Source organism: Taurulus bubalis (assembly GCF_910589615.1).
Source record: "Taurulus bubalis genome assembly, chromosome: 17".
Classification (NCBI taxonomy): domain Eukaryota; kingdom Metazoa; phylum Chordata; class Actinopteri; order Perciformes; family Cottidae; genus Taurulus; species Taurulus bubalis.
In genome coordinates, this window is record NC_136605.1 from 7,555,315 (window position 1) to 7,581,048 (window position 25,734).

Below are 25,734 nucleotides of genomic sequence, written 5' to 3' on the forward strand. Positions count from 1 at the left end.
AAGACTGGAAAAATGTTGCCTGGTCTGATGAGTCTCGATTTCTGTTGAGACATTCAGATGGTAGAGTCAGAATTTGGCGTAAACAGAATGAGAACATGGATCCATCATGCCTTGTTACCACTGTGCAGGCTGGTGGTGGTGGTGTAATGGTGTGGGGGATGTTTTCTTGGCACACTTTAGGCCCCTTAGTGCCAATTGGGCATCGTTTAAATGCCACGGCCTACCTGAGCATTGTTTCTGACCATGTACATCCCTTTATGGCCACCATGTACCCATCCTCTGATGGCTACTTCCAGCAGGATAATGCACCATGTCACAAAGCTGGAATCATTTCTAATTGGTTTCTTGAACATGACGATGAGTTCACTGTACTAAAATGGCCTCCACAGTCACCAGATCTCAGCCCAATAGAGCATCTTTGGGATGTGGTGGAACGGGAGCTTCGTGCCCTGGATGTGCATCCCACAAATCTCCATCAACTGCAAGATGCTATCCTATCAATATGGGCCAACATTTCTAAAGAATGCTTTCAGCACCGTGTTGAATCAATGCCACGTAGAATTAAGGCAGTTCTGAAGGCGAAAGGGGGTCAAACACAGTATTAGTATGGTGTTCCTAATAATCCTTTAGGTGAGTGTGTGTGTATATATATATATATATATATATATATATATATATATATATATATATATATATACATACATACATACAGTCAGGGCCATAAGTATTTGGACTGTGACACAATTTTTCAAATTTTGCCTATTTTCAAGACTGCAATTCATTTAAAATAAAGCAGTCAATATGTGGTTGAAGTGTAGACTTTTAGCTTTGTCAATAGATATAACACAAATATGGCTTTAACTGTTAAGTAATTACAGCCATTTGTACACATTCCCCCACATTTTCAAAGGTTAAGAAGTAATTGGACAATTATTTTCCAAATGTTTTTTTATATATATATATAATGATCACGTTTAATACTTGGAGGGAAATCCTTTGGGATTGCCTGAAGTCTTCCACCATAGTCGTCACCAAACACTGACCTTGAGATGCTTTGCAGGCCTTTACTGCAGCCTCCTTCAGTTGCTGCTTGTTTGTGGGTCTTTCTGCCTTCACCTGTCTCTGAAGTGAATAATTAGCATGTGTTGGGTTGAGATCAGGTGACTGACTTGAAGAATATTCAATTTATTTGCCTTGAGAAGCTCATGGGCTGTTTCACAATATGTTTTGGGTCGTTATCCATCTGTACTGAGAAGCGCCATCCAATCAGTTTTGCAGCATTTGGCTGAATCTGAGTAGATAAACACCTCAAACCTCATCCTGCTACCTCTACCATCTGTGAACACCAAACCAGCCCATGCCACAGCACGCTAACCACATGATGATGTGGTTTGCTTCGGATCCGTTCCTTTCCTTCTCTACACTTTTCTCTTCCCATCATTCTGGTACAAGGTAATCTTGGTTTCATCTTCCAAAGAACCTTCATCTAAAACTGATCAGGTCTATGTCAGATGGTTTTCTTCAGTGTCACCAGTGGTTTGCTCCTTGTTGTAAACTTCTGTATTCAGACTCATGAAGGCATCTCTTGATTGTAGGCTTTGACAAAGACTCGCCTCCCTCCAGAGTATTCTTGACCTCAGTATTCATGTTATGAAGGGGTTTCCTTCAGCAAGGAAATAATTCTGCTACGTCTACTTTACATATCTTCCGTAGTCCTTCGGGCCTTTCGGTGTTGCTAAGCTTGCCGGTGCATTCCTTCTTTTTAGGAACGTATCAAACTGTTGATTTGGTCAGTCCTAATGTTTCTGCTATCTGCCTGATAGGTTTGTGTAGTTCGTCATCTTTTTAATGGCCTTGAACGCTTCCACATTTTGTCACATTACACACCACAAACATAAATATATTTTTATTCAGCCCCCTTTTCTCTGAGTGCAACCAATTGCGTTCAGAAGTTGCCTGATGACTGCTGAATGATTGAATATTGACCGAATGACTAAATAGAGTCCACCTGTGTGTAATATAATCTCAGTACAAATACAGCTGTTCTGTGACGGCCTCAGAGGTTTGTTAAGAGAATATTGGGGAGCAAACAGGACCATGAAGTCCAATGAGCACACCAGACAGGTCAGAGATAAAGTTGTGGAGAAGTTTAAAGCAGGGTTAGGCTATAAAAAGATTTCCCAAGCTTTGAACATGTCACGGAGCAATGTTCAATCCATTATCCGGAAATGGAAAAAGTATGGCACAACTGCAAACCTACCAAGACACGACCGTCCACCTAAACTTACAGGCCGAACAAGGAGAGCACTGACAAGAGATGCAGCCAAGAGGCCCATGGTGACTCTGGACCAACTGCAGAGATCCACAGCTCAGGTGGGAGAATCTGTCCACAGGACAACTATTGGGCGTGCACTCCACAAATCTGGCCTTGATGGAAGAGTGGCAAGAAGAAAGCCATTGTTAAAAGAAAACCATAAGGGGTCCCGTTTGCAGTTTGCCTGAAACCATGTGGGGGACACAGCAAACATGTGGAAGAAGGTGCTCTGGTCAGATGAGACCAAAATTGAACTTTTTGGCCTAAATGCAAAACGTTATGTGTGGCGGAAACCTAACACTGCACATCACCCTGAACACACCATCACTGTCAAACATGGTGGTGGTAGCATGATGCTCTGGGGGTGCTTCTCTTCAGCAGGGACAGGGAAGTTGGTCAGAGTTGATGGGACGATGGATGGAGCCAAATACAGGGCAATATTGGAAGAAAACCTGTTGGAGTCTGCAAAAGACTTGAGACTGGGGCGGAGGTTCACCTTCCAGCAGGACAACGACCCTAAACATAAAGCTAGGCTACAATGGAATGGTTTAAAACAAAACATATTCATGTGTTAGAATGGCGCAGTCAAAGTCCAGACCTAAATCACATCGAGAATCTGTGGCAAGATCTGAAAACCGCCGTTCACAAACACTCTCCGTCTAATCTGACTGACTTTGAGCTGTTTTGCAAAGAAGAATGGGCAAACATCTCAGTCTCTAGATGTGCAAAGCTGGTAGAGACATACCCCAAAAGACTTGCAGCTGTTATTGCAGCAAAAGGCGCTTCCACAAATTATTGACTCAGGGGGGCTGAATAATTTTGCACACTGCGCTTTTCAGTTTTTTATTTGTGAAAACATTTTAAAAACATGTATAATTTTCTTTGTTATATATATATATATATATATATATATATATATATATATATATATATATATATATATATAATGTGTGTGTAAGGTATTTTCCATCATAATAGATTCACACCTGTGCTACCTGTGCTTCTATACAGTCAAGGTGACTCTACAACCCGTGCAGACTAGAGTCCAATTCAATACTTTACACAGTACATTGACAACAAAGTATTTGAAGATTTAGCAGCATTCATTCAAAGATGAAGACTTATTTTGTTTTATAATCAAGTTTAATGTATTATGGTTTAATATCACTCTATAGCCATAATTTGTTAGTTTTCTAATCTTCTATATGTGGCTGTCTTTTCACATGTAAATGGTCCTGTGGTCCACGCTGAAAAATAAAAGTCAAACTGTAAGATGTTTTTTTTAACTCTAAATAGGTAGAAAATTACAAACAATATGAATTTGAAAGACACAATTTTCCCTCAGTTCCCAGGAGGATACATATATGTGTATATATATATATATGTATGTACGTGTGTGTATGTATATATATATATATGTGTATATAGACTGTATATATATGTATGTGTATATAGACTGTATATGTATGTGTATATATACTGTATATATATAAAGTTGTATAATATATATATATATTAAGTTATATAATATATATATATACACAGTATATATATACAGTGTATATATGTGTATATATGTGTGTGTGTGTGTATATATGTATATATATATATATATATATATATATATATATATATATACACATACTGTATATATGAGCAGGACTACTAAGTTAATTAAATGATAAGTAAAATCGTTCAGTGTTCACTTATTAAAGCTAACCTGTTTCCATTTAAAATCTTTAACATCCGCAAATACTGAGCCTATGATTCAGCAGGGAGTCAGAGACTATTAGCTTGCACTTGATGGCGTCACTCACAGTAATGTGTCTTTCTTGAGAGCAACACGTCCTCTAGTGGTGACACATGGCAGTACAATTGTTCACTGCCAATAGCAGTGGTCACATAACAGTCAGTGGTGAAAAGCATTATTGTATTGATTTAAATAATTAAAAGGTCTGAGCATAGTATGTTATAATAAAATTATTAAAAAGTCATAGTATAGTCGTATAGTCTAGTAAGTTAAAAGTATTTGTTTTAAGTCGTACCATAATATATAAAAAAAAGTTGTAAAAAATAGTCATAGTATATAATTAAAATGTCAAATAAAAAATGTGTTGCATAAAAGGTCAGACAAAAAGTCAGTGTAGTAGCCTACTTTCCTCAATGTGCCTGTGTGTGCACAGTATAAAATGTATAAATCATAAAAACGTCATAGTTCATTCGTGATGACGCCCTCTGCCCGGCCTCTTGGTTTGTGTGGCTGCTTGCCTTGCAGGTGTTGGAGTTGGCCGTGGCAGAGGGCCATCAGAGAAGCGGCCACACACCTGGCCACACACGGGCCAGTGCTCTCTCCTAAAATCCCTCTTTGGAGCTCAGTCGCTGGTTCTTCCTCAAGGAGGGTTTTTGGTTGACGTTATGACTTTTGTTCCCCACGCGCTCTCCGTTCATGTGCTAACCTTCACTTCTGAAGTTACAGACTCCACGCCGCACTGTTGGCTTAAGTTTTCCTCTTGTGCTGAATACATATTTTGTTAAATGGCATAGTTGCGCCTCTTGTCATGGCGGTGCTACCCGGTGTGTGACCTAGTATGTCATAAAACATATGAAATAAAAAGTCAGACTATAGTATATAATGAAAAACCTCTCAAAGTCGCCCTTGTCTCAGTCTGGGGGAACTCTCTGGTCTCGCTCACAACTTGGTCTTGGTTCATGTGGTCTTGACTACAACACTGTGGGAACTTCTGGATTTGGGGGGCGCTGTTGACCACGAAACAAAATCAGTGTATCTTTGAAACAAGTACAAGTGAGTTGCACGAAAAGGAACATTATTGTTCCAACAGGAACAATAATGTATATCAGGATATCTTTGTATATCAGGATTGCCTTCAGTGTATTTTAGAAGGAAAACTGTGTTGAAGTGCTGTGATGCAAGCTTTCCTCAACCCACCATCTGATACATAGTGATGTACATTTAAAGTACCACATGATAAATATGCTCCAGGAGACTCCAGGTTATTTTAGTACATATTTATTGATCAAAATAAAAAAAAAATTTCAGAGAGAAGACATGTTTGACAGTTCATCTTTGTCAGAGAAAGACACATATAAGTGACATAAGTTAGTTTAGCTTATACATGTGACATGCAATAAATAATAGCTCACTAGTTTGACCCAACGTACATTTGCTTCCATTTGTACACAGCAGAGCGGCGGCGGTGTGAACTGATATCCTCTTTTGAAATGCACAAAGGCTAGTGAGAAGAGCGGACTATCAATTGGTAATACAAAAATAGAACCAGGTAGCATTTCATACTTGAAAAGTAAAAGGACAGACAAACGGCAAACACAACTGTGTGTTTCTTTTTGTGCATCCAGCCTCTAAATGCAGAACGTCATCTAAGCGGAAGGCATTAATTCTTTCTTTGTTTTATTTCTTTTGTGACAGAAATAAACCTCTTCAACAAACTACAGGACAGGGCTTTGTACATGTGTGACATAGACTGACAGGGCATGCAGTTATCTCTGTGCAAATACTGAAAAAAGAGCAACATCTTTACAAAACATTTTTTGTAAGAAAGAGGAGCAACTGAAACGGGCCCCGAGAACAGATTTGAGTGAGTGACCGATCTCTGGCTGGAAAGCACTGAGGACCTCTGGAGAAAGTAGCTGCATGGAAGTTGTAATGTGGAGTGTTACGTTTGCTGTCTCAGCATTTGTCTCCTGCTCTCAGTGAACCCAGTGACGCCGGGAAAGAAACCCGCCACTGAGATCCATTTAGTCTGCTGGATTGCAATGGATGATTTGAGGACATTTTTTGGGGGGCCTGGGGCTTCCTATCACGCCTAATAAAAGGAGCCACAATAATAAAGTTACCACTCATTTTTCTATTTAAAAAGGCAACAATGTCTTCATTGAACTCAGTAGGAAATGAGTGTAGCTTTGTAAACATGAGGAATTATATATCATACACAACTATTTACATGTACAAAATGAGTGGTAAGTCTAATTATGGTTATTTTGAGCTCTCTGTTTCATCATTCAATAGCCCTTAAAGAACCCTTCAGCCACCGGGGCTTCTTCAAAAGTCACCGTCAGACAGTTGATAGTCACGTCTGTAGAAATCACCTTCCTGGGATGTTCTTCTGCAGCGGGAGCACCCTGGCCGCCTGGCCTCGGCGTAGTAACACTGTGATTGTCGCCACTCGCTTCCTTCTTCTTCTTCTCGGTGGCGGCGCAGTCACCTGCCGCCTCGCTGCTCTTCTTAGAGCTCCCTATCACCGTGCGGTCGCTCTCTAATCTGGAAAGCTTCGACCCTGACTCCACGCTCTCCTCGCTTCTGTACCAATCTGACCCGTCGCCCACGGAAACCTCGTCTTCCGGCGCGGTCTCGGGCACCGAGGCACTGTCTTTTGATTGGTCGAGCTTGAACGTTTGGTTCCGTCTCGTTTCGGGTGTCCCCCCGCCTGGCATGTCTGCCCGTGTCTGCGCAGCTACCGCTGTCAGGTCGCCATCCGCCTTCTCCTCCACCTCCATCTCTAAGTCCTGTCGCTCCAGCAAGGGTGGGGAGCTGCACTCTGACTGACATGAAAGACAAAACAAATACACACTTTGCTTATTTTGAAAGGCCAAAGGTCCGCGACCGAGATATTGGCCTTCTGAGTGATTAACTTGGCAAACCAACCGTATAAACTGTCTTCGCGTGTTTCCTCGCCGGTGCCTTCAGATTCCTGCTTCTCCTCTTCACTGGTGCCGCCCCAGTCCTCCTCAATGGGCTCCTCCTTCTTGCTCAGTGGAAGGATGGTTTTGTCTGAGGGTTCCTCCTGCCCTCGTTTGGACCCCCTCTGCTTGATCTTCCTCCTGGCTAGGCGGCGGAACGGTCTGCCCCGCTCGCTCGGGTCCACGTCTGTACTCATGGAGCGGGTGAGGGAGAGCCGCAGTCGAGGGGGGGGCTTCTCCGAGGCCTTGTTGGCGCTGCGCAGGTCCATGGCAAAGATGTTCTGGGGCAGAGCAGAGGGGACAACGGTGAACACATGAAATCATTGGTTTCATTTCAAGACGACCGCTGCACTGTGTTTCCAGCTACAATTCTGCATCACAAACTTTGTGACAAAGGACATTTATGGGAAATATAGTCTTAAAACAATCTTTCTTATTGTTTATGCTGTCAACAAATCTCATTGAAGGACCAAAACCAACAATAAATTGATCCTACTAGGCATTGCATGTGTTTTAAAAGCCTGATTAGCCTGAATATGCGCCATGCTAGCGGCTCAGTGTGACTGTACTTAAGCACAACTTTCCTTTGAGCTAAATGCTAATGTGAGCATGATAACATGCGATACCAACATGCTGATGTTTATATCTAGCGTGGCTAAGAACTTGAGGCTATCATTACTGCCAAAACACGCATATCGGCCTATGCTACAGGGAGTGCTAATCAACTCCTGAAAATAGTTGTATAATATCTTCTGAGGATCGGGACGGACATTTCCAAAGAAAATAACTGACAATGTCAAGTTTTCTCCGGCTTCAATGTGTTTCTTGTGTGTGTTTTTTTACAGAAAGTCTGCATTACAAACTGAAGATGGAAGGAAGGTAAATAGTACCAGGCAGGTAGGGTCAAATTAAGTATGCTACAATTGCATTATGGGGAATTAGCTTGACCCATCCTATCCTACCAACTATAAGTCAGGATAACCTTTGCTTCAATTTGGACTCTTATATTATAAATGCACTCAAAAAAGGCACCTGTCTGAGGGCCGAGATGATCCTGAGAGGCAACATTACATTTCCCACCAACAAACATAGGGCGCAAACTTTCTTGAAAGAAACTCATTTCTCACTGAGCCGTCAGCATTAGTGGAGTGAGGGTACAACAGAGGCGTGTGAAACAAGAAGGGAGGTAAAGTGTCGCTACCCGCAGGACGAGCCTCCTGGGTCTGAGACCTTTCCTGCGATAGGCCAGAGCTCTGATCTTCTCCTGACTTGGAGAGAGAGGTAGAAACAGAGGGGCGGGAGAGGACAGAGAGAAACAGATTGTGAGCGGAAGAACAAAAAGAAAAAACACCCAAAAGTCCTTTGCAAGCTTAAAAACCTCTTCAATAGTACTCACTTCTCTTCGTAGGCCAGGACCAGGCGCGGGTCCAAAATATTGTCCTCTGGCTCCCAAGTACTGTACCTGCCAATACAACAAACACATTCAAATAAGTCTGTCTGTCTGCCTTCACCGGTCATGGTGCTCAAGTATCAAAGAGCATATTTTGAAAAGGCTACTGAGTTTATATTGGAAGGATGAGGTCACTGGACGATGACTCAAGGCTTACTCACTTCGGGGACCATCCCTGCCATTTCAGTAGATACTCCACATTACCCTGAAGAGACACAGAGAGAGGGGAGGACGCTTAGAGGAGGAGAAGCCGAACCCATTCCCACAACCCGTATTTTAAAACCTGCATCAGTGGGATGCAGGAGCAAGCGGCTGTGCGCGATGGGAAAAGGACGCCTGTCACTTTAAAGTGTGGTGAGAGGAGAGGAGGGAGGGTCATGAACATTCTTCTCCCTTTCAAATGGTGTTTTTCTGAGGGATGACGTCAATGACAGCGGGGCTGGGCGGCCTCCAAACAGCAGCTTTTTTTCTCTCGCGTCGCTGGTGACGACACTTTTTCCAGAATGTACGGGCTCCTTGTAGAACATTACACCGGTGGCTGTGGTGGGTGGGGCCACGGGGACATGTAAACAACGTGGCGTTGCGCAACGTTCAGCCAGCGAGCATTAAAATAATGATCAGTCATCCCCGGGAGAAAAATAACTCTGCTCGTGCGTATAGTTTCATCATGTTATCGTATCACGCTCAAACTTTATAACGGCGTACGAATCGGCTATTACGTGAAGGTGATGTCGCACTATTTCATCTATTTTACATAACATCAGCCGATGCTGTATGTTCACATGCTGTGTCAATACCGACAATGTGCCGCTCAATTGTTATGAGTCCACATCTCCTCCACTGGTTAAAAAAAATTGGTCACCACTACGCAGCATTGAGGGACATTACGCAGCAGTTTCACACCGATACGCAGCCGCTCGCTGGCGTAACTTAAAGCAACTGCGCAGCCGCCCGCCCGCTGCCAGTGGACCCGCTTTCAGGACGCACACCCCCTTTTCCATGTTACTACAGCTGGGTAGGCTCCTTCCCAACACGCGTACCGCTGCAGCATCCCGGCTGCTGCACTGGGAGGTTACAGGATGCGAAACAATGTTCAACTACATGCAGTTCATTAAAAGCATAGATGAGTCCGAACATCGCTTTGTAAACCTATAGGGAAAGTGCGTTGCCTAGTTTTGTTGTGCGCGAGGAAAGCGGAACGTAATGTTCATTGGGATGAAACAACGACAACACGGGAATTGAAGTTATGTAAGTTATAGGGAGTGTATTATTAGTCTCTCTTACCTTTCTCACTCTCTTCTTTGTTATTGACTCAACAGCAAACACTTGGTCTCCCACTGATGATAGCTCCATCGCCGCGTGCTGCTGCACACGCTCCAAAACAAGACGCAAACTGTGTCTCTGCTGCTGGAGTCAAAGTGCTGAAATAAAAAAAAAATAGCCCCGGTTTAGAGGACGAGGGGAAATAATGTTTAAAAAAAGCGCGTCCGTTTGCTCCAGGTGTGAACACTTGCGCCGAAAGGCTGAGTCTCTGCGCGTCCCTCACTCCAAACTCCAGCTGCCTGCCTGCCTCACTTTAAAAAAATGTGCGACACATCAACACGCGCAGGACAACGCGCTCCTTTAAGCCTTGCGCGCCGCCTTTCCATTGCGTAGAACCGGGCCCCCAGTGAGCGTGCGCGGGCTCGTGGGCAAATTGGAGCAGAGTGCAGAAAAGGGACAGAGGGAAAAGGAGGCGGGGTCAAGGTTATTATGTGAAGTTAAAGTTAGGGGAGGGAGGAGAGACGCGATGAGTACGCGAACGATTCTTAGTTATAATAAAACAAATAAAAAAGGTTTTATTTCAGGGATAACCTTTTTTTTTTAAAGCCTCACTCTTTAGGATGATCAAAAGTGACATGACTTGATGTTTTATTACATTCATTGTCAACCCGTTGCATATTTATTTCAATACATATTTGAGGAAATATGCTTATTGGGATAAATGCAAAGCCAGATGGAGCCGGTCAGCTGGTTAGCTTAGACTAGACTTGTTTTGTTTCCCTGTTCCAGAGTTTATGCGAAACCAAACCAAAGGTTGTAGCCTTACATGTCCACCAGAAAGAAAATATGCCTATTTCCCAAAAATGTCAAACTATTCCTTTACGATTTGAACAAACAGAAGACTATATCAAACCCAACCAGCTTCAAGGGCGGCTATGTTCGATAGAAAAGCGCTCTGCTCTTTTACAAGTGAAACACAGTCAAATTTCTGTTCAGTTAAACCACTGAACTCCTGCGCTGAGCATGCAACGGAGTGAGAGCTTGTGTGTTTTTATGTAACAGCCGTAAAGGCAGCAAAAGATCAGAATCTACAATGGAAATGAAAGCGTTGCTTCACTGCGGTGGAGACGGTCACCCCTCCAGCCGTGTTTGATCCAAATATGGAACTAAACAGCAAAACACTGACTGGAAATCTACATTTCTGCAAGAGAGCTCAGATTAAGGCTGAGCGCAAAACCAGATGAAGATCTCAGTGACGATAATGACCGCTGATATGTTGCAGCCAACATTTATTAGAGAGGACTGATTCTTAAAATCCAAGTTTGGTGGTTTGGTCACAGGCGCTGATTACACACAGACACTCATCTAACTTCATACCTGAACGTGTACCCGTCCAGATGGGGGCTGCTGTGGGGGGAAAAGCCCAGAGCCAGTTTCATTGAGGGGGGTGTAGACCAGAGTGCTGTAGATCAGTTTACAGTAAAACTCACTGTAACTCCACACACACACACACACACACACACACACACACACACACACACACACACACACACACACACACACGGTCCACTGTCTCTCTGCACCTGGAACACTCGCATCACTTACGGGCATTGGGTGTCATGGCAACAGTTTCTAAGGCGACGGCAGAAAAGCTGAATGATGATGATGATGATAAGACAACAAGAGTTGATGAACAAATCCACCTCCACTGAACCAACTGTGACCTTTGACCTCTTAGTCCCAAGATTATGTAAACAACTAAACCAGAAAAATCCTACAATAATCTAATAGGGATATATAGAATTTGTGGCTTTACAGTTTGTGGAGTAAAATAATACTGATTAGAGGCGTTAAAAGAAGAAATATCTATCTTTAGGGGCTATAGCTGTGTTGGTGAGGTTGGATATAAGTAGTGGTGACTAAGGATTATTCGCATTATCAATTATCCAAAACCCTAAAATAATCAGTTAATTAAACCCTTGTTATAGATAGCCAGAAATATTAACAAATATTAACATCAGAACCATTTTTTTGCCATGCATGTCTTCATGTACAAGGAATTTGTCCTGGCGGGAGGTGCATCACATTGAACATTTAACAAAAAAACATTTAACAATAAAACAGAGTGCATGAATATTGGGGGAAAGTTCTAATCAGCAATTTGCTTAAAAAAATGACTCACAAAGAATTAATCGATGGAAACAATTGCAGCCTCATTTTCTAACAGTTATTTTAAATCATCACGCTTCATCCCTCATGATGCTTTTATTTTTAAAATAAAAGCCTTCCCCTGCGGTAGGACATTCACCAGCGTCTTTACCTCACTGGTGTTTATACTTCAGTGATTCAGTCTGTCACATTCAGAAAGCAGTTGGACTTGTAGACGGATCAAATATACATTGGTACACACCCACATACATCTTTTCAAAGTTCACGTTTCCAGTTTGAAATGCAGTTTCTGGTAGAGTTTCTAGCTTTTGAGCCCAAAACGAAAATAACCCTGATGACATCACGATGAGATCATCGGGGTTATTTTGTCAAACTTCAGTCGAGCTCCCTTCAGAGACACAGAAGACGTACTAAATGTTTTTTTTTTTTTTTTTACAGGTTGAGTAGTAAAGTGAAGTTAAAACATTCTAATAAATAAAAGTGTCCCCTTTAAGTTGATGCTATTACTCCTTTAACATTATTTTAGAGTTTTAGGACTGTTTTCATATCCTAACGGGGACTTTGGTAATATTGCACCATGATCCAGGATCTTCTTATAGCTCCTGGTGAATGATATGGAGACGTGTTGTGATGTCATTGTGCTTTATTGTGTAGTTCTCCTCGAGCAGCCCGGCTCCTTCTGCGACCGGTGCTACCACTTAAATAAAAATAAAAAAGAGTAATGGATAAAAGCAGTTATTTAGGAGTAAGTAGGAGGTTTTTCGCAGCAATTCAGAAAAGAAACACGTCAAATCACATGACTTGTCATCTGCCCGGATACTACTGTAGTGGAGTCGGGATCTGAGGATGGAGAGGCAAGAAAAAAAGAAAAAGAGAAAACAACACTGCAGGAAGGGATCACAGCGCTCACTCCCACCCACGTGCTATGACTCACGCGTGACTCACCAAACGTGACGGTAAGAAGATCACCGCCACTTCTCTGGAATAATAACAGAGAGGGGGGCAGCGGGGTAATTTACAGGCTCATACCGGGAATCCATGCGTTTCTCATTTACTTCCCTTTCGTCCCGGAGGGGGGCTTTACTTCATCTGGCTCGTCTGGTACAGAGGCAGCACTTCTGGGAAAATACAAACATTCCGAATCCTGCAAGGAAACACGAAGCATAAACTTTGTCTGGCAGGTTTTCGGGAATGTGTTTTTTTAGGGAAATATTTAATGCAGCAGACCTGTTAGCATTCACCATTCAGTTAGAGCCAGACTGTGTGCATGTGAGCAGGGAAAACAGCCAGGACCAGTCAATGAGGGAGAGTTTGGAGCTTCTACTCCAGTCAGAGGGAAGGATTGTAGGAATACTCCACTAGTCAGAGGGAAGGATTGTAGGAATACTCCACTAGTCAGAGGGAAGGATTGTAGGAATACTCCACTAGTCAGAGGGAAGGATCGTAGGAATACTCCACTAGTCAGAGGGAAGGATTGTAGGAATACTCCACTAGTCAGAGGGAAGGATTGTAGGAATATTCCACTTATTTGACAGCTGTAGCAACTGGGAACTTTGCAGAATACAATTTAACCTACTATAATATAAAATGTGTAAAACTACCAACCACAGTTAAAATTGGCAGAAATTTGACCAGCGAGTTCAGTACAATGCTACTTAATAGTAATAATAATCTTCTAATGCATAATGTATGATGAAACAACTTTCAGCGGGGGCCGTTTTCTGCATAACAAGTCCTTCTACTTTTGCAATTTTTGTATAATTTTGAAAGCTGGACATATATTTGCAACAAAGTATTTCTGCAATGTGGGATTTTACTTAAGTAAAGTTACATAATGCAAGTTCTGCTACAACTGGTCAGGACAGGAAATATGATCGGCAGAACATCAATCTCAGTCATGACTAAAGATATAAATAACCAGGTTACTGTACATGTATGTTTATTAGCATTCATCAATAACTAAATAGAAATCCTTGGTACTGACAATATTATTGTGCACTCATTATTTTCACAAGAATGTTTGTTCCAAAGAGCGCCTTGAAGAACATTAACTGTAAAAACCCTGCCTACTGTTTAGGATACTTAGTGACAAACGTGAGCACACTTTGAGCTCCACAGCGGCTCTTCAGAAACACATGGCAGACGCCACGGAGACTACGTCCACATTTTATACAGTCAATGGATGGAATCACACCAGCCGTGACGCCAAATTCCACCAGGGGTGGAAAGTAGCATCCTACTACTCCCTTGCTTGGACCACACCCATCTTCGAACCTCTCAAACTCCTGCAAGGTTTTGTGACTGCACCTTGGACGGTGGAGGCGTGGTGACAAAGTCTGTCCACAGACACACAGAAATACAAACACCTAAGCACTCAAACCCTCTCCTGTGGAAGTTCCTGCTGCAGTTGGCGTCTCATTGTGTCACATTTTGCAATGACGCACATGCGCGCGCACGCGCGCGCACACACACACACACACACACACACACACACACACACACACACACACACACACACACACACACTCAAGGCGAAAAACACACATGCTGTCACTGCTAGTAATTATTAAGAAACTCTGTGCAAATATGTTTTCTTTAAAATAAACATTTATTCATTACAGACTGCAGTGCTCCTGAGGCAGAATAACCATTTTTAAACCATTTCAGTCACGGTTTGTGAATACAGATAAACACAATGATTCAGTAGATTCAGGACCACTTGATCACGACCAGGTTACAAGTGTTCAAACTAGTTCTGCTCCTCAACGTAGTCCTCTTTTCCTCTGGAGGCAAAAGACTTCAGAGTGCATCTGTTCACGGAAACTGCACTATGAAGTTCAATATTTTGGGGGGAAATTGTAATAGTCTCTATATTATATAATAATAATATAATAATATTTATATAATGAACCCTCCTGTGGCGCTTCAGTCTTAATGCTAAGCTAACTGCTGGCTGTAGCGTCATATCAACTGTACAGACACAAGAGTGGTATCAATCTTCTCATCTCGTCTCATCTTGGCAAGAGAGCATCGACGTGCATTTCCTAAAATGTTGTAACTAAAAGTTAACTGGACCCCAGCTTTCCTCCCAGGGAACAGAAAAGAGCCATTCTTCTTACACAAGCACACTGCAGATCTAAGGAGAACTGAGAAATTAGAGCTGGTTAAAAACAGAGAGAAAGGACCTGAAACACAAAATGTCTCGGACATCCCCCCCCCCCCTTTTTTTATAACAGAGTTGTCATTGTGTTGAACAAATGCGACTGGGTAAAACCATTTCTGATTGAGTTGGAGCTGGAGTCATTGCATGACTTTAGTCTTGTGCTCAAAGCTGTTGTCCTCTTGGTTATCAACATGTAACTTTGCAGGCAGCATACAGGGTATTGTTTATATTCTCATATCCCAAAAGAAGAGGTCCACCCCGTGTGAAGAGCTTCTTACAATCCGAGTTGCTGCATATTTGAAAAATGATATCTGACTCCACACTATGAGGTCACAGACCTCTTAAGCCGGCGGTCACCGCTGGGGGCAGGTGACTCGGGTGTGTCCCGGCATGTGGCAGATGCCGCAGGTACGCGGTTTCCTCGCAGCTGGAGGTTTGTTCGCGGTGGAATCTCCCATGACCTTCCTACTCTTCTTCCTTGCGTCGCCACCATCATTAAATCCACCACCAAACACACCTGAGACGGGGAACAGAGATCAAACACAACATGAGGTGGGTAGAGTATGATTCTGTGCACACTGGGACTCGCAGCACCGAGTCAGCCGGGTAAGTGGACGCCTCAAGGTCTCAGTGGAAGTGTTTGTGAGTCGTGACAGATTTTCTTATCAATAAATAAAGACGTAGGTGAGGAGGGTCTCTCTCTCTCTCTCTCTCTCTGCATTGAGATGTTTTGAATAAACAGTGTTGACGAGCACACAGAAAGCATTAGCTGAGTCCAGGATCACGGTGTCAATTATCTGACAGCCAAATTATTGCAGTCAGAGATTTAACTGAGAGTAATCAAACGGAAAGCACCGCAAATGTCTGTAATGTATCGTACATGTCAGCATAGTCATGGGTGTCCTTCCCTTAAATTTGACTTGGAGAAAGAGAAAATGTAATGATTTGAAGAGCACCACAGAGCGAAATCAAAGAAACATTTGAAGATGGATTTTCTAAAAGTCCCTTTTTAAACAGTACAGCTGATAATAAAAGAACTGAAACTCTGTGACAGTTTTGTGCTGCGACTATATTCCTTAATGCAACGAAGGTGATTCAGTTATCTATTTTTAGTACTAAATATTGTCCGATAGCAATCCATTTCAATTAATCTTGAGGGACGAATGAATGTCTGTTCCAAACTTCATGGCAATAGATCACTTTCTAATAAAGATGTTTTAGTCTGGACCAAAGTGGTGAACTGTCACTTCCATTCTTACGCTCCCCTGCTAGCATTGTTAATTAGTATTAGTGTGTGTGTGTGTGTGTGTGTGTCTTGCCTGGTGGAGGTTCGTTCTCATCAGCCCACAGGAAGAAGCCACACTGCTGGTCTCTTGGTTTCCCACAAGTGTGGAACGTCCGGCCCTTGTTGGGACCGTCCTTCTGCACCGTGCGCGTCACCGCCGCCTCATTACAGTTACACATCGTCTGTCCCGCATGTCCTCCTGCACCCCCTTCCTGCCCTCTGCCTCCTCCGGGGGGGTTCCTGAACCCACCAGAGATCCTCGGAGGGGCTTGCAGCGGGGGACCTCGACTCTGCGGCTCCTCCTGCTGACTGGGCTGATCCGCCCACAGAAAGAAGTTGCAGCTGCCAGCGTTGCACTTGTAGAACTGCCGACCTTGGTTGGGACCATCTTTGCGCACGGTTAGGAGGAGTGCATCCTGACCACAGTTACACACAATGGCATCGCTGTTGTCGTCTGCACTGACAGCACCGCCCCCTGCTGGAGGTGGCGGCTGCGGGGTCCAGGAGGGGACTGGGGGAAGGGAAGGACGAGGATTTGATCTGTGGGGTCTGGGGGGCCTTGGAGCTGGTGGACGAGGATAATAGTCTCCTCCTCCTCCCCCTCCTCCCCCTCCCCCTCCCCCTCCACCCATCCCAGCTCCTCCCCCACCCATCCCAGCTCCTCCCCCTGCCCGTAGGTACTTCAGGTCCAGCACCTCTCTGAGCGTCTCATCACATCCACCGATGCAGCCAACAAATTCTAAATCCATCATGGGAGGGAGGCTGCCCCTGCGGAACTTTAACTTTAACCTGAAGAGTGTCGGACACACAGGAAACAAAGTGTTAAAGAACCTCAGTATTGCCACAGTGTGATGAAAGACCAAGCCTTTTCAAATATAAGTTCAGTCCTCACTGACTGCAGTTTTTGTTCCAACTGTGAAGTGAATATTTAATTAATTGTGAAAAAAAGTTATACATCATTACTCATACACACACACAGAGCCCCAAGGTAACACTGTTTGTGTACCAAGTCAACGCAGTTAATTCAAAAAGCAGTTGAAGGAGCCTGCCTTTCAAAATGTGTGCGCGCTCAACAAAAGTTTTAATAATGCAGCGGGTTGCTGTAGCGACCGGTGACGAAGCCGAGGGAGGAAAGAGTTTATTATTGCACACATCTGCTGTTAACAGTTATACAACACGCTGAAACTGCTGGGAGAAATCTGATTAAAAAAAAACGTTATATTTTCTTTGAGTAAAAGGCTGTAGTTCAACTTTGAGCTCTGTACCAGATTGGTTGCTATGGAAACAGATGCTGGCGTGGAGCACTTTGGCTCGATGCTCGTGAGGGTGCCCTATATTTGTGCTGAGCCAAGGCACGTGCTCAAGAGGTTAACGCCCACTTGTGTAAACGAGAATTTTGACAAGTTTCTTGCATTGCTGAAGCCACGGAGAGCCTCATCTGCTGTTTGTTGTTGTGTTTGCACAGGAAGCGGCGCCTACACACACACACTTGTCATTAATCTAAGAAATGGAAGCTGTGTGTTCAAGGTAAATACGGAAACCGGGTACTTTCTTTTACTGTTTTTATAGTCTAATTTCTCGTGGTGTACTTTGTGATCTCGCTCTATGAAAAGGTGCTACATAAAATAAACTTTACTTTCAGATTAAATGGTTTCCTGTGTTTGATGTTAAGTAAACAGCGGTAAAAATGAATGAATACTTACATGTGAACCGGGTGCGGCTGACAGGTGGGACAGATGCTGTCGTCTCTGCTCACCTCCAGCACCGTGTCGGGGAACCACACGGCCGTCTTGCAGGCTGGGTAGCCCGTGCAGGAGAGGAACGTACTGCAGGAGGACAGACGCCGTTAGAGAGCCTTCTGTAATCTTGTTCACGCCAATTTTTCTAAAGCATACTTTACTGTCGTTAGATTGGTTTACAAAAAAGGTTATCTGACAATCAACCAGCGGCGGCCGGCCACGAGCTGTTTGACGGCATGCTGTCGGTTATTATAGGATATGTAAGTAACCCAATTTGTGTTCTGGCTTTAGAAACTGTTTGTCAATCAATGTTGTTGTTTTTGTTGCATGTGTTTTGCCTGCGTTAAGCTACACGTATCTGGTTTCCTGTTTTAAGATGAGATGCTTTTATTTTGAAGGCGGCTCGCGAAGTTAAAAAGGAAGTCGCAATGTGCGCAGAGTGAATGTCAAAAGCTACAGAAAATATGGTCAATTTTTTATACAAATTAGAAACAGTAACGGTATTAGCACTCTGCTGAAGAGGGACATGGTTAGTTAACATTGTATTAACTGTATGTTTTAAGGAAATGAGCGTGAGTGTTGGCTCTGTGTGTGTGTGTGTGTGTGCTATTAATGCAAACGAGGAGTAAGCAAACATAATTATCGTTTTTGTGCCTTTGTACACAGCTCTTACGTTGGTTTTGGGGATTTATCAATACATTTGAAATCATTAGTCAAGTGCAGGACTATCTTTCGGAGGTGTATGCAACATGATATATATATATATATATATGCATATATATTAATGTACTGTATTGTATGAATAAGATGTCCTTATTATGTCAAAGTGTTGGAATAAATGTTAAATATTGAACTGCAAAGTAGTAATGCATGATACCATTTTTTGCATTGAACCATACGGGGATGTTGGCAGAAATTGATTAGATGGCCCTACCAAAAATAATTGCCACCAGCCACCACTGCAATCAACGCTCAAACTTGAACCTCACCTGTTTCCCTCCCTCTTCTTCTTCAGCACCATATCCCGGGCGCAGTGAGGGCACTTCCTTACCGGCAGCGGCATCTCCATGTCCTGCTGCTCTGCTTCAGCGATCTCCTGAGCTGCACCCAGATAGGGCGACAGGGCTTCGTCTAACCTGAGGCAACAACAGAAAAGGACCGTTTACCTGCAGCCTGCAGCGACTCCAGCAAGAGCGCAACTGATCCGTCATTTTAAAACAGGACACGGTTCTGCTCATTTGGGTTCAGAACTACACAAATTTACTTCCCGCTAAATTGTGACTCACTTTTTCGCCTTCCTGACGGACTCGATGAAGACGGTCTTGTATTTCTGGATGTGGTGCTGCAGCACGCTCCGTTTGTCCTTCCTGCCCTCCGATACCAGCTTGAGGTCAGCCTCCAATTCAGCACGCAGGTTTGGTTTGGACATCTCATATCCCATGGAGTTGTAACCTAAACACACACACATTAAGTGATGGGCAAAGGTGTAAGGGAGGCCATATATGTATTAAGGCACATTGTGTATAGTGGTATGAAGTGTGTGTGTGTGTGTGTGAACATACCCTCCACCAGTCCCATGCCGAGCTCTCCAGGCAGAAACCTCTGATCAGCGGTCAAGCCCACATACATGCGACTCTTGATGGTCTCGATGTGATCTGCATGGGTTGCATCGGTGCCTGTAATATACACAGTTCACACAGGACAGTGTGAGACTAAACAAAGAACAAGTCTATGTTGACTGGACAAAAGAGTCCCTAAGTTGTTGCCAGGTTTGCTTGAACTGAAAAGGGTAGTGTACAAAGGAATGATGACTTTATGTTTTCTTTAATACGTCTGGTTGCATTAGACTGGAGCAGAAAATGTTGCTAATCTACGAGCAGGAGCTTTATTCTACTTGTTGCATCAGTGTGATCAAATCCATTGATTTGTCAGGTATTGAATTCACTAAATGAGCCCAAAACAGTACAGAAATGATATACAGAAATTTTCAGTTAAATTTCCCAGAATATATAATTGAGAAGTTTTAGTAACATTTACTATATTTCAAAATCTATGTCTACTGTGAAATATAATTTGGTACCTAGCTTCATGTAAATCTGACTAAGAGTATACGAGTTTATTGATAAGACGGTTTGTGGGATCCATCAATTACCTGCGTGTGGTTGAAAACACATACGTTCAAAAACGATCTGTCTCATGCCTGTGTTGTTCACACCTTACCGATGCCGTGCTTCTCCATCAGGGAGATGAGGTCGGCTTCAGTGAGCAGCTGCGGAGGACTCGTCTGTCCGTCCAACATCTCGACCGCAGAGGGCTGGAACTGAGAGCCTTGCTCATACACTGGAATCACCTAACAAACACAAAGCAGGTTTACTGGCTGTATTACACACAAGCAGCAGGCCACTGGAACCACACACAACCTTTAAGATCATTAAGAAGCCTTTAGATTAAGCCGCCAATTAATTAAGGATTTGAGAATTAAGTTCATAGTCTGTCATCACAAAAACACACACCATAAGTACACCATACCTTAGCGCTCCACCTGTCATACGGGTAAACGTCCAAGTAGTTCCTTGCAATGATCATGAGTCCCGAGGTGGAGAAGTTCTCATGGGCGATGTCAATGTCCACCACAGTCTCATGCCCCAAAGCATCCTGGGATACACAGGCCAGGAAGTGCCGGACAATGAACTCATACAAACGTCCTTCATTGCCCTGGACGCAGAAGAAACAGAAGTAATCTGTGAAACCTTTTAAAATATTGTTTCCATTGTAATGTCGAGAAAGTAAAAAAAAAGGAAACATTTGACATGGACTGTTTGTGCGCAGAACGACCTGCGGGTGTATTTTGGTATGATCTTTTACTTTGTTCAAAAATTTAAACGGGGATATTTTAGTAACAAAAACTCAAATTAAGAGGGGGTAAAACAAAAGAAGGTTTATTTGCACAAAATGAGCTCCAGTTTTTGCAGACGTACCTGCAGTGTGCTGGAGTGCTTGGTGGGGTGTATGGGGGGGTGGGCTTGGTCAGTTTTTTTTCCCTGGCGTGGGTTGGGACCCCCAGGCTGCTCAATCACGCGCTGGGCAAACGTCCCCCAGACCGGGTTTTGAATCTGCTGCTCCACCAGGGGACCGAGAGCCAAGTTTGTGGGGAAAATGTTCGTCTCTGTACGAGGGTAGCTGATATACCTGAGAAGAAGAAACAAACATATCGTCACAATTCATCTTCACACAGACAAGCTAAAAGGGAACTGGTGTCTTTCCATGTACAAAAATAGGCACAACCAGGTAAACAAAAAAGGCAATTGACCATTTCACTGACACCACAAAGCGTCTGTTAAGGTGGCGTCAGCCAGCTATCTGACTGAAACACGTTCAAAGGAAATATCATAAGCTATTGTGGGATGATAAACTGATAATGAAATTGAGCATATGGTCAAACCGAAGCAATAATTTGCAGTCTGAATGTACATTACCCAACATGCACTCACCCCTGGGTATAGAGTTTCTCTGCAATTTTCATGGTCTCTTTGGCGCTTATTTTTAGTTTCCGAGACGCAAGTTTCTCCATTTCCTGAGGGTCTCAAAAGGTAAAGGATTGTTCAGGGTGGGACAAAAAAAACTGCGAACACATTATACCATAAACAGGTGTCCTTTGAGATGCTGTGTGACTGTGTGTGTGTGTGTGTGGCTGCTCAGCTATATATTCTTACCACCGTGTCCAAAGGCAGCGGTCTCCACTTGCTCTTGGGTTTGCTGGTTACTGAGGTGACTGTTGCTATGGGATCCTGGAAATGAGTGAAAGGATATTCTGGTGTGTACCTTCCTACATGTGGCTTTTAGCCCATTTCATTTAGACAGATTGACAACACACATTTAAATGTACTGCTGCGTCCTCCAGCTGCAGTAGGAGGTTACACATGTGGGGATGAATTTACACCAAAGAGTAGAAACACATGCACACACACACACACACACACACACGCACACACACACACACATAGTTGGCTCTGTGTGGGTGATAATGAGTGTAGCTGAGGTATCAGACTTCATCACAGTAAAATAACAATTAATGATACTATCATACTTTACTGTCATATCATAATAGCTCGTACTACGTAAAAAGATCTGATGATATTGGGAAAAGATTAAGTAATGTTCCAACCTGATGAGGCAGACGTCCCTTTGATTTTCTTAATGGTGTATTTGGGGTTACACATTTTATTCTAAAAACATTTTTTTTCTGTTTTAGAGCTTTTCAGACAGTGCAACATGTACAAACGTATTATTGGGCATCAAATATTTTGTCACTCAAAGTGGCATCCTAAATTCTGTGGTACAAATTGAAGAAGTTACAGGGTTCATACATATTTTGACTAATGGATTTCCATGACTTTAAACCACATTTTCATGACCAAACATTTTGTGAAATCTCAGTGTAAACATGAAAAAGTGAGAAAATGTAGTATTTAAACTAACAATGAGAATTTCAACGCATACAGTAAACCTTAAATGACACAAATGAATGAGAGACAATAGTTTGATTAAAATAATAAACATTTATATAGATGCCTGTATGTATGCCTGCTTATATTTTGAGCGTCTTTCTTTTAAAAGCATATTAATTATTTCAAACTCAGCGTAAATGAACGACATGAACATAACAAATTTCCAGGACTTTTCCAAAACTTTTGGGATTTTATTTTTTTCAAGGACTAGAAATAACCTTTTTAAAATTCCATGACTTTTCCAGGTTTTCCATGACCGTAAGAACCCTGAAGTTAACAGTTCTCTTACTTCTTTGGTCTTTACATCTTTAATAATGTTGTGTTTTTACAGCGTGGTAGTTTCCATTTGGTTTCGTACAGTTTGTTTGTGTTGTGGTTTCGGGAAGGGCAGCTGGCAGTAACTAAGTTTAAGCCTCATGGCAATTCAAATCATCTCACCAATTAGCATTTTCAGACACCAGAAAAGAAATGAGACCAATACAAAAACACGAAGTATGCATAAGACCTTCAACCTTCCATTCACAAAAACAAACTTGTAACAAAGTAGATAGAATAACAAAAGCATAACAAAATCTATAACATGACATAAAACATACACACGCAAACTTACCTCCATGCAGATCTGGTAGAGCACCAGACAGGCTGTGTGGTTGAAGAGACGGTTTCTTTTCCAACTGAACTCGACAGTGTCCTCTTCCACCTTGTGCAGCACTGAGCCAAAGACAAACATAAACAACAGATGGGATGAAGAGTTAGTATCAGTTAAAGACTTGAATGCTACCCATATGTGTGTCTTAGCACAGTTTGTACCTTTAATCTTGTAGAAAGTCTCAGGTATGAAAGCCTGGATGGCTTTAAAACGCTCCACCACAAATCCCAGAGTGGGAAACTGACAGCTGCCATATGAGATCAGCTGATTGGCCAGAGACTGTGGAAAGATCTTCTGCAGGCGAAGCGTCTGGAATCGAGTGAAGGACGCGCCTGAAGAAGATGAGCAGAGGACAGAGGATGGGATCACATTAATATGAAAGGGCAATGTACAAGGAATGATGATGAAAGAATCCCCAATGAAAAACAATCTTTTTCACCTGCATTAGTATGTCACTATGCATTACTATTAGTTTAGGAGTGCTACCGTACCTATTCGCAGGTCCAGCTCCTGACGGACATCGACAGCATCGCTGATTTTAGCATCTGGCTCCATTAGGGTCTCACAAGCTCTACGAATAGAGTTGGGGGTGATCTCAGAAAACTTGGCCCGAAATACTTGTAAATTGGGCTTCACTATAAAGTAAACAAAAAACAAACACACACACACACACTATATTATCAGAATCAATTTGTGGACAAACATACACAAAACATGTCGTTTTAACTTTTCGTTTTTTGGACAGATTAAGCAAGTGAATTATGGCGCGTTTAGATTTTGTTGTTTTTGGGCTGCACCAGGCGAGTTGTTTTCCCTGCTTTCGGTCTTTGTGCTAAGCTAACCGTATTCTGGCACCAACTTTAAAATTGACCGCACAAACATAGCGAATCAATAATAAACAATAAAAAATCAATCTTCTAATCTAACTCCCAGCAGTAAGCGTATTTCCCAACTGTTGAATTATTACTTTAAAAAGGAGTTTAGAGATGCACTGTCAGTTGCGGCCACACAACAACAAAAACAACACATGTTACTAACATACCTGCTTTGCAGACATCTATGACTTCAAAGCCAATGTTTTCTCCCTCTCTGTCACAATCAGTCCAGATGACTAAGGCCTGGCACTGCCTCACCTCTTTCTCCAGTGTTCGCTAGAGACAGAGAAAAAAAGGGATAAAAGAAAGATAAAGGAAAGAAGAATGTGTAAAGTCTATTTCTAGTATCCATATTCATCATTATTTCCTCTCAATAATAATGGTAGCCTGCTACAGCAGAGAGAGGAAAAGGAAATGAAAGTACATCGACTGCTGCCGACTAGCTCAACAAAATGGTACATCCTGGTTTTATAGATATATATATATATATATATATATATATATATATATATATCTTTGTGACTCCTTGGAGGACATACCTTGATTTGTTTCATGTTATCTGGACAGTACTTCTCTACCTCAGCATCAAACAACAGCACAGGATTGCAACTGTGCCTGTGGAGAGAAACAGTACAAATATAATCAGTTGTTATGATACTGTGGGATTCTGAATATACCATAAAAACAATTTAAAAATCCAGTTTCAACTTGCCATTTCTGGAACTGTGCTTTAAACTCCAAACCCAGTAAATGTCCCGATACTGAAGTCATTGTTACCGTCACATTCTGGAGAGGGAAAGAAAACAGAAATATGTAAAAAAAAAAAAAAAAAAAAAGAACAGACAAACATCTGCATGTGAGCATCTCTTATTATTTCACTGTATTCACTCACCTGACCAAAGAGATGATATTCAAACTCATAGATTTTATTAAACTTTGACATCCCCTCTCTCTGGAATGGGAAAGAAGACGAGAAGGAGGAGAAGAAGGAGAAACCAAAGAGAAAGAGAAAAATATATATGTATCATAATAATATGCCCTGATTTGGGGCGATTTGGTTAAACTGGAAGAGTTTGTATCAATAATAACATATACAGTTGATTAATCTTCTCTGTCTATAAAGGACTTGTCTCAGCGCTATGCTGACTAATAACAGCATGATCTGTTGACATGACTGACCCTCCTGGACGTGCCGCTGGACATGATGGCTGCGATGCTTTTGGACGCGTCGTTCTTCTCGGCCACGCAGAGGACGCGCTTGATCTGAGCCCGGCTCCGGATCATGTCTGTCGGCTGCGGTGTGCCCGGACACCGGTCACTCTGCGCCGCACAGAAGCCTCTCCGCTGGAGCCCGAGCGGCTGCAATCCGGATCGAAGCAGAGCTCTCCCTAAAAGGAGCACGAGCATACCTGGCCACTCTCACATGAGGAAGCTGGTCCTCCAGACAGCCTGCTAGCATGTTAGCTAACGCAGCTAGCTAAAGCCATGGTGTAGCACAACTTTAAAGAACACAAAAGTAGTCACCGGTTGACAAACGTCACTCCCTTCACTTTGATAAAGAAAAAAAGTATAAAAACAATTTCCTCGAAGCCAAATAAAAAAA

General features: G+C 42.7%; 2 protein-coding genes across 3 annotated transcripts; both read right to left on the reverse strand.

The window, feature by feature from the left end:
- Positions 1-5,354: 5,354 nt before the first annotated feature.
- On the reverse strand, positions 5,355-9,877 carry cbx7a (chromobox homolog 7a). Of its 2 annotated transcripts, none has more exons than XM_079233163.1 (6): positions 9,765-9,877; positions 8,642-8,685; positions 8,427-8,492; positions 8,232-8,298; positions 6,996-7,311; positions 5,355-6,888 (listed from the first exon to the last, which is right to left on the reverse strand). In XM_079233163.1, exons 1-6 carry the CDS (start codon positions 9,831-9,833, stop codon positions 6,353-6,355), a joined length of 1,098 nt encoding a protein of 365 aa, XP_079089289.1. In that variant the 5' UTR covers positions 9,834-9,877; the 3' UTR covers positions 5,355-6,352. The 2 variants fall into 2 exon arrangements, with proteins under 2 accessions (XP_079089289.1, XP_079089290.1); XM_079233164.1 differs by having other exon boundaries at positions 6,428-6,892.
- Positions 9,878-14,540: 4,663 nt separating this feature from the next.
- Positions 14,541-25,538, reverse strand: top3a (DNA topoisomerase III alpha; the record flags this gene model as incomplete). The annotated part of the gene is made up of 19 exons (XM_079233386.1): positions 14,541-15,592; positions 16,395-17,149; positions 18,064-18,186; positions 19,089-19,235; positions 19,386-19,551; positions 19,662-19,775; positions 20,320-20,449; positions 20,629-20,814; positions 21,078-21,288; positions 21,591-21,673; positions 21,813-21,887; positions 23,218-23,318; positions 23,418-23,588; positions 23,748-23,891; positions 24,299-24,407; positions 24,671-24,746; positions 24,844-24,917; positions 25,024-25,083; positions 25,311-25,538. 19 exons carry the CDS (start codon positions 25,536-25,538, stop codon positions 15,429-15,431), a joined length of 3,117 nt encoding a protein of 1,038 aa, XP_079089512.1. The 3' UTR covers positions 14,541-15,428.
- Between the last annotated feature and the right edge of the window lie 196 nt (positions 25,539-25,734).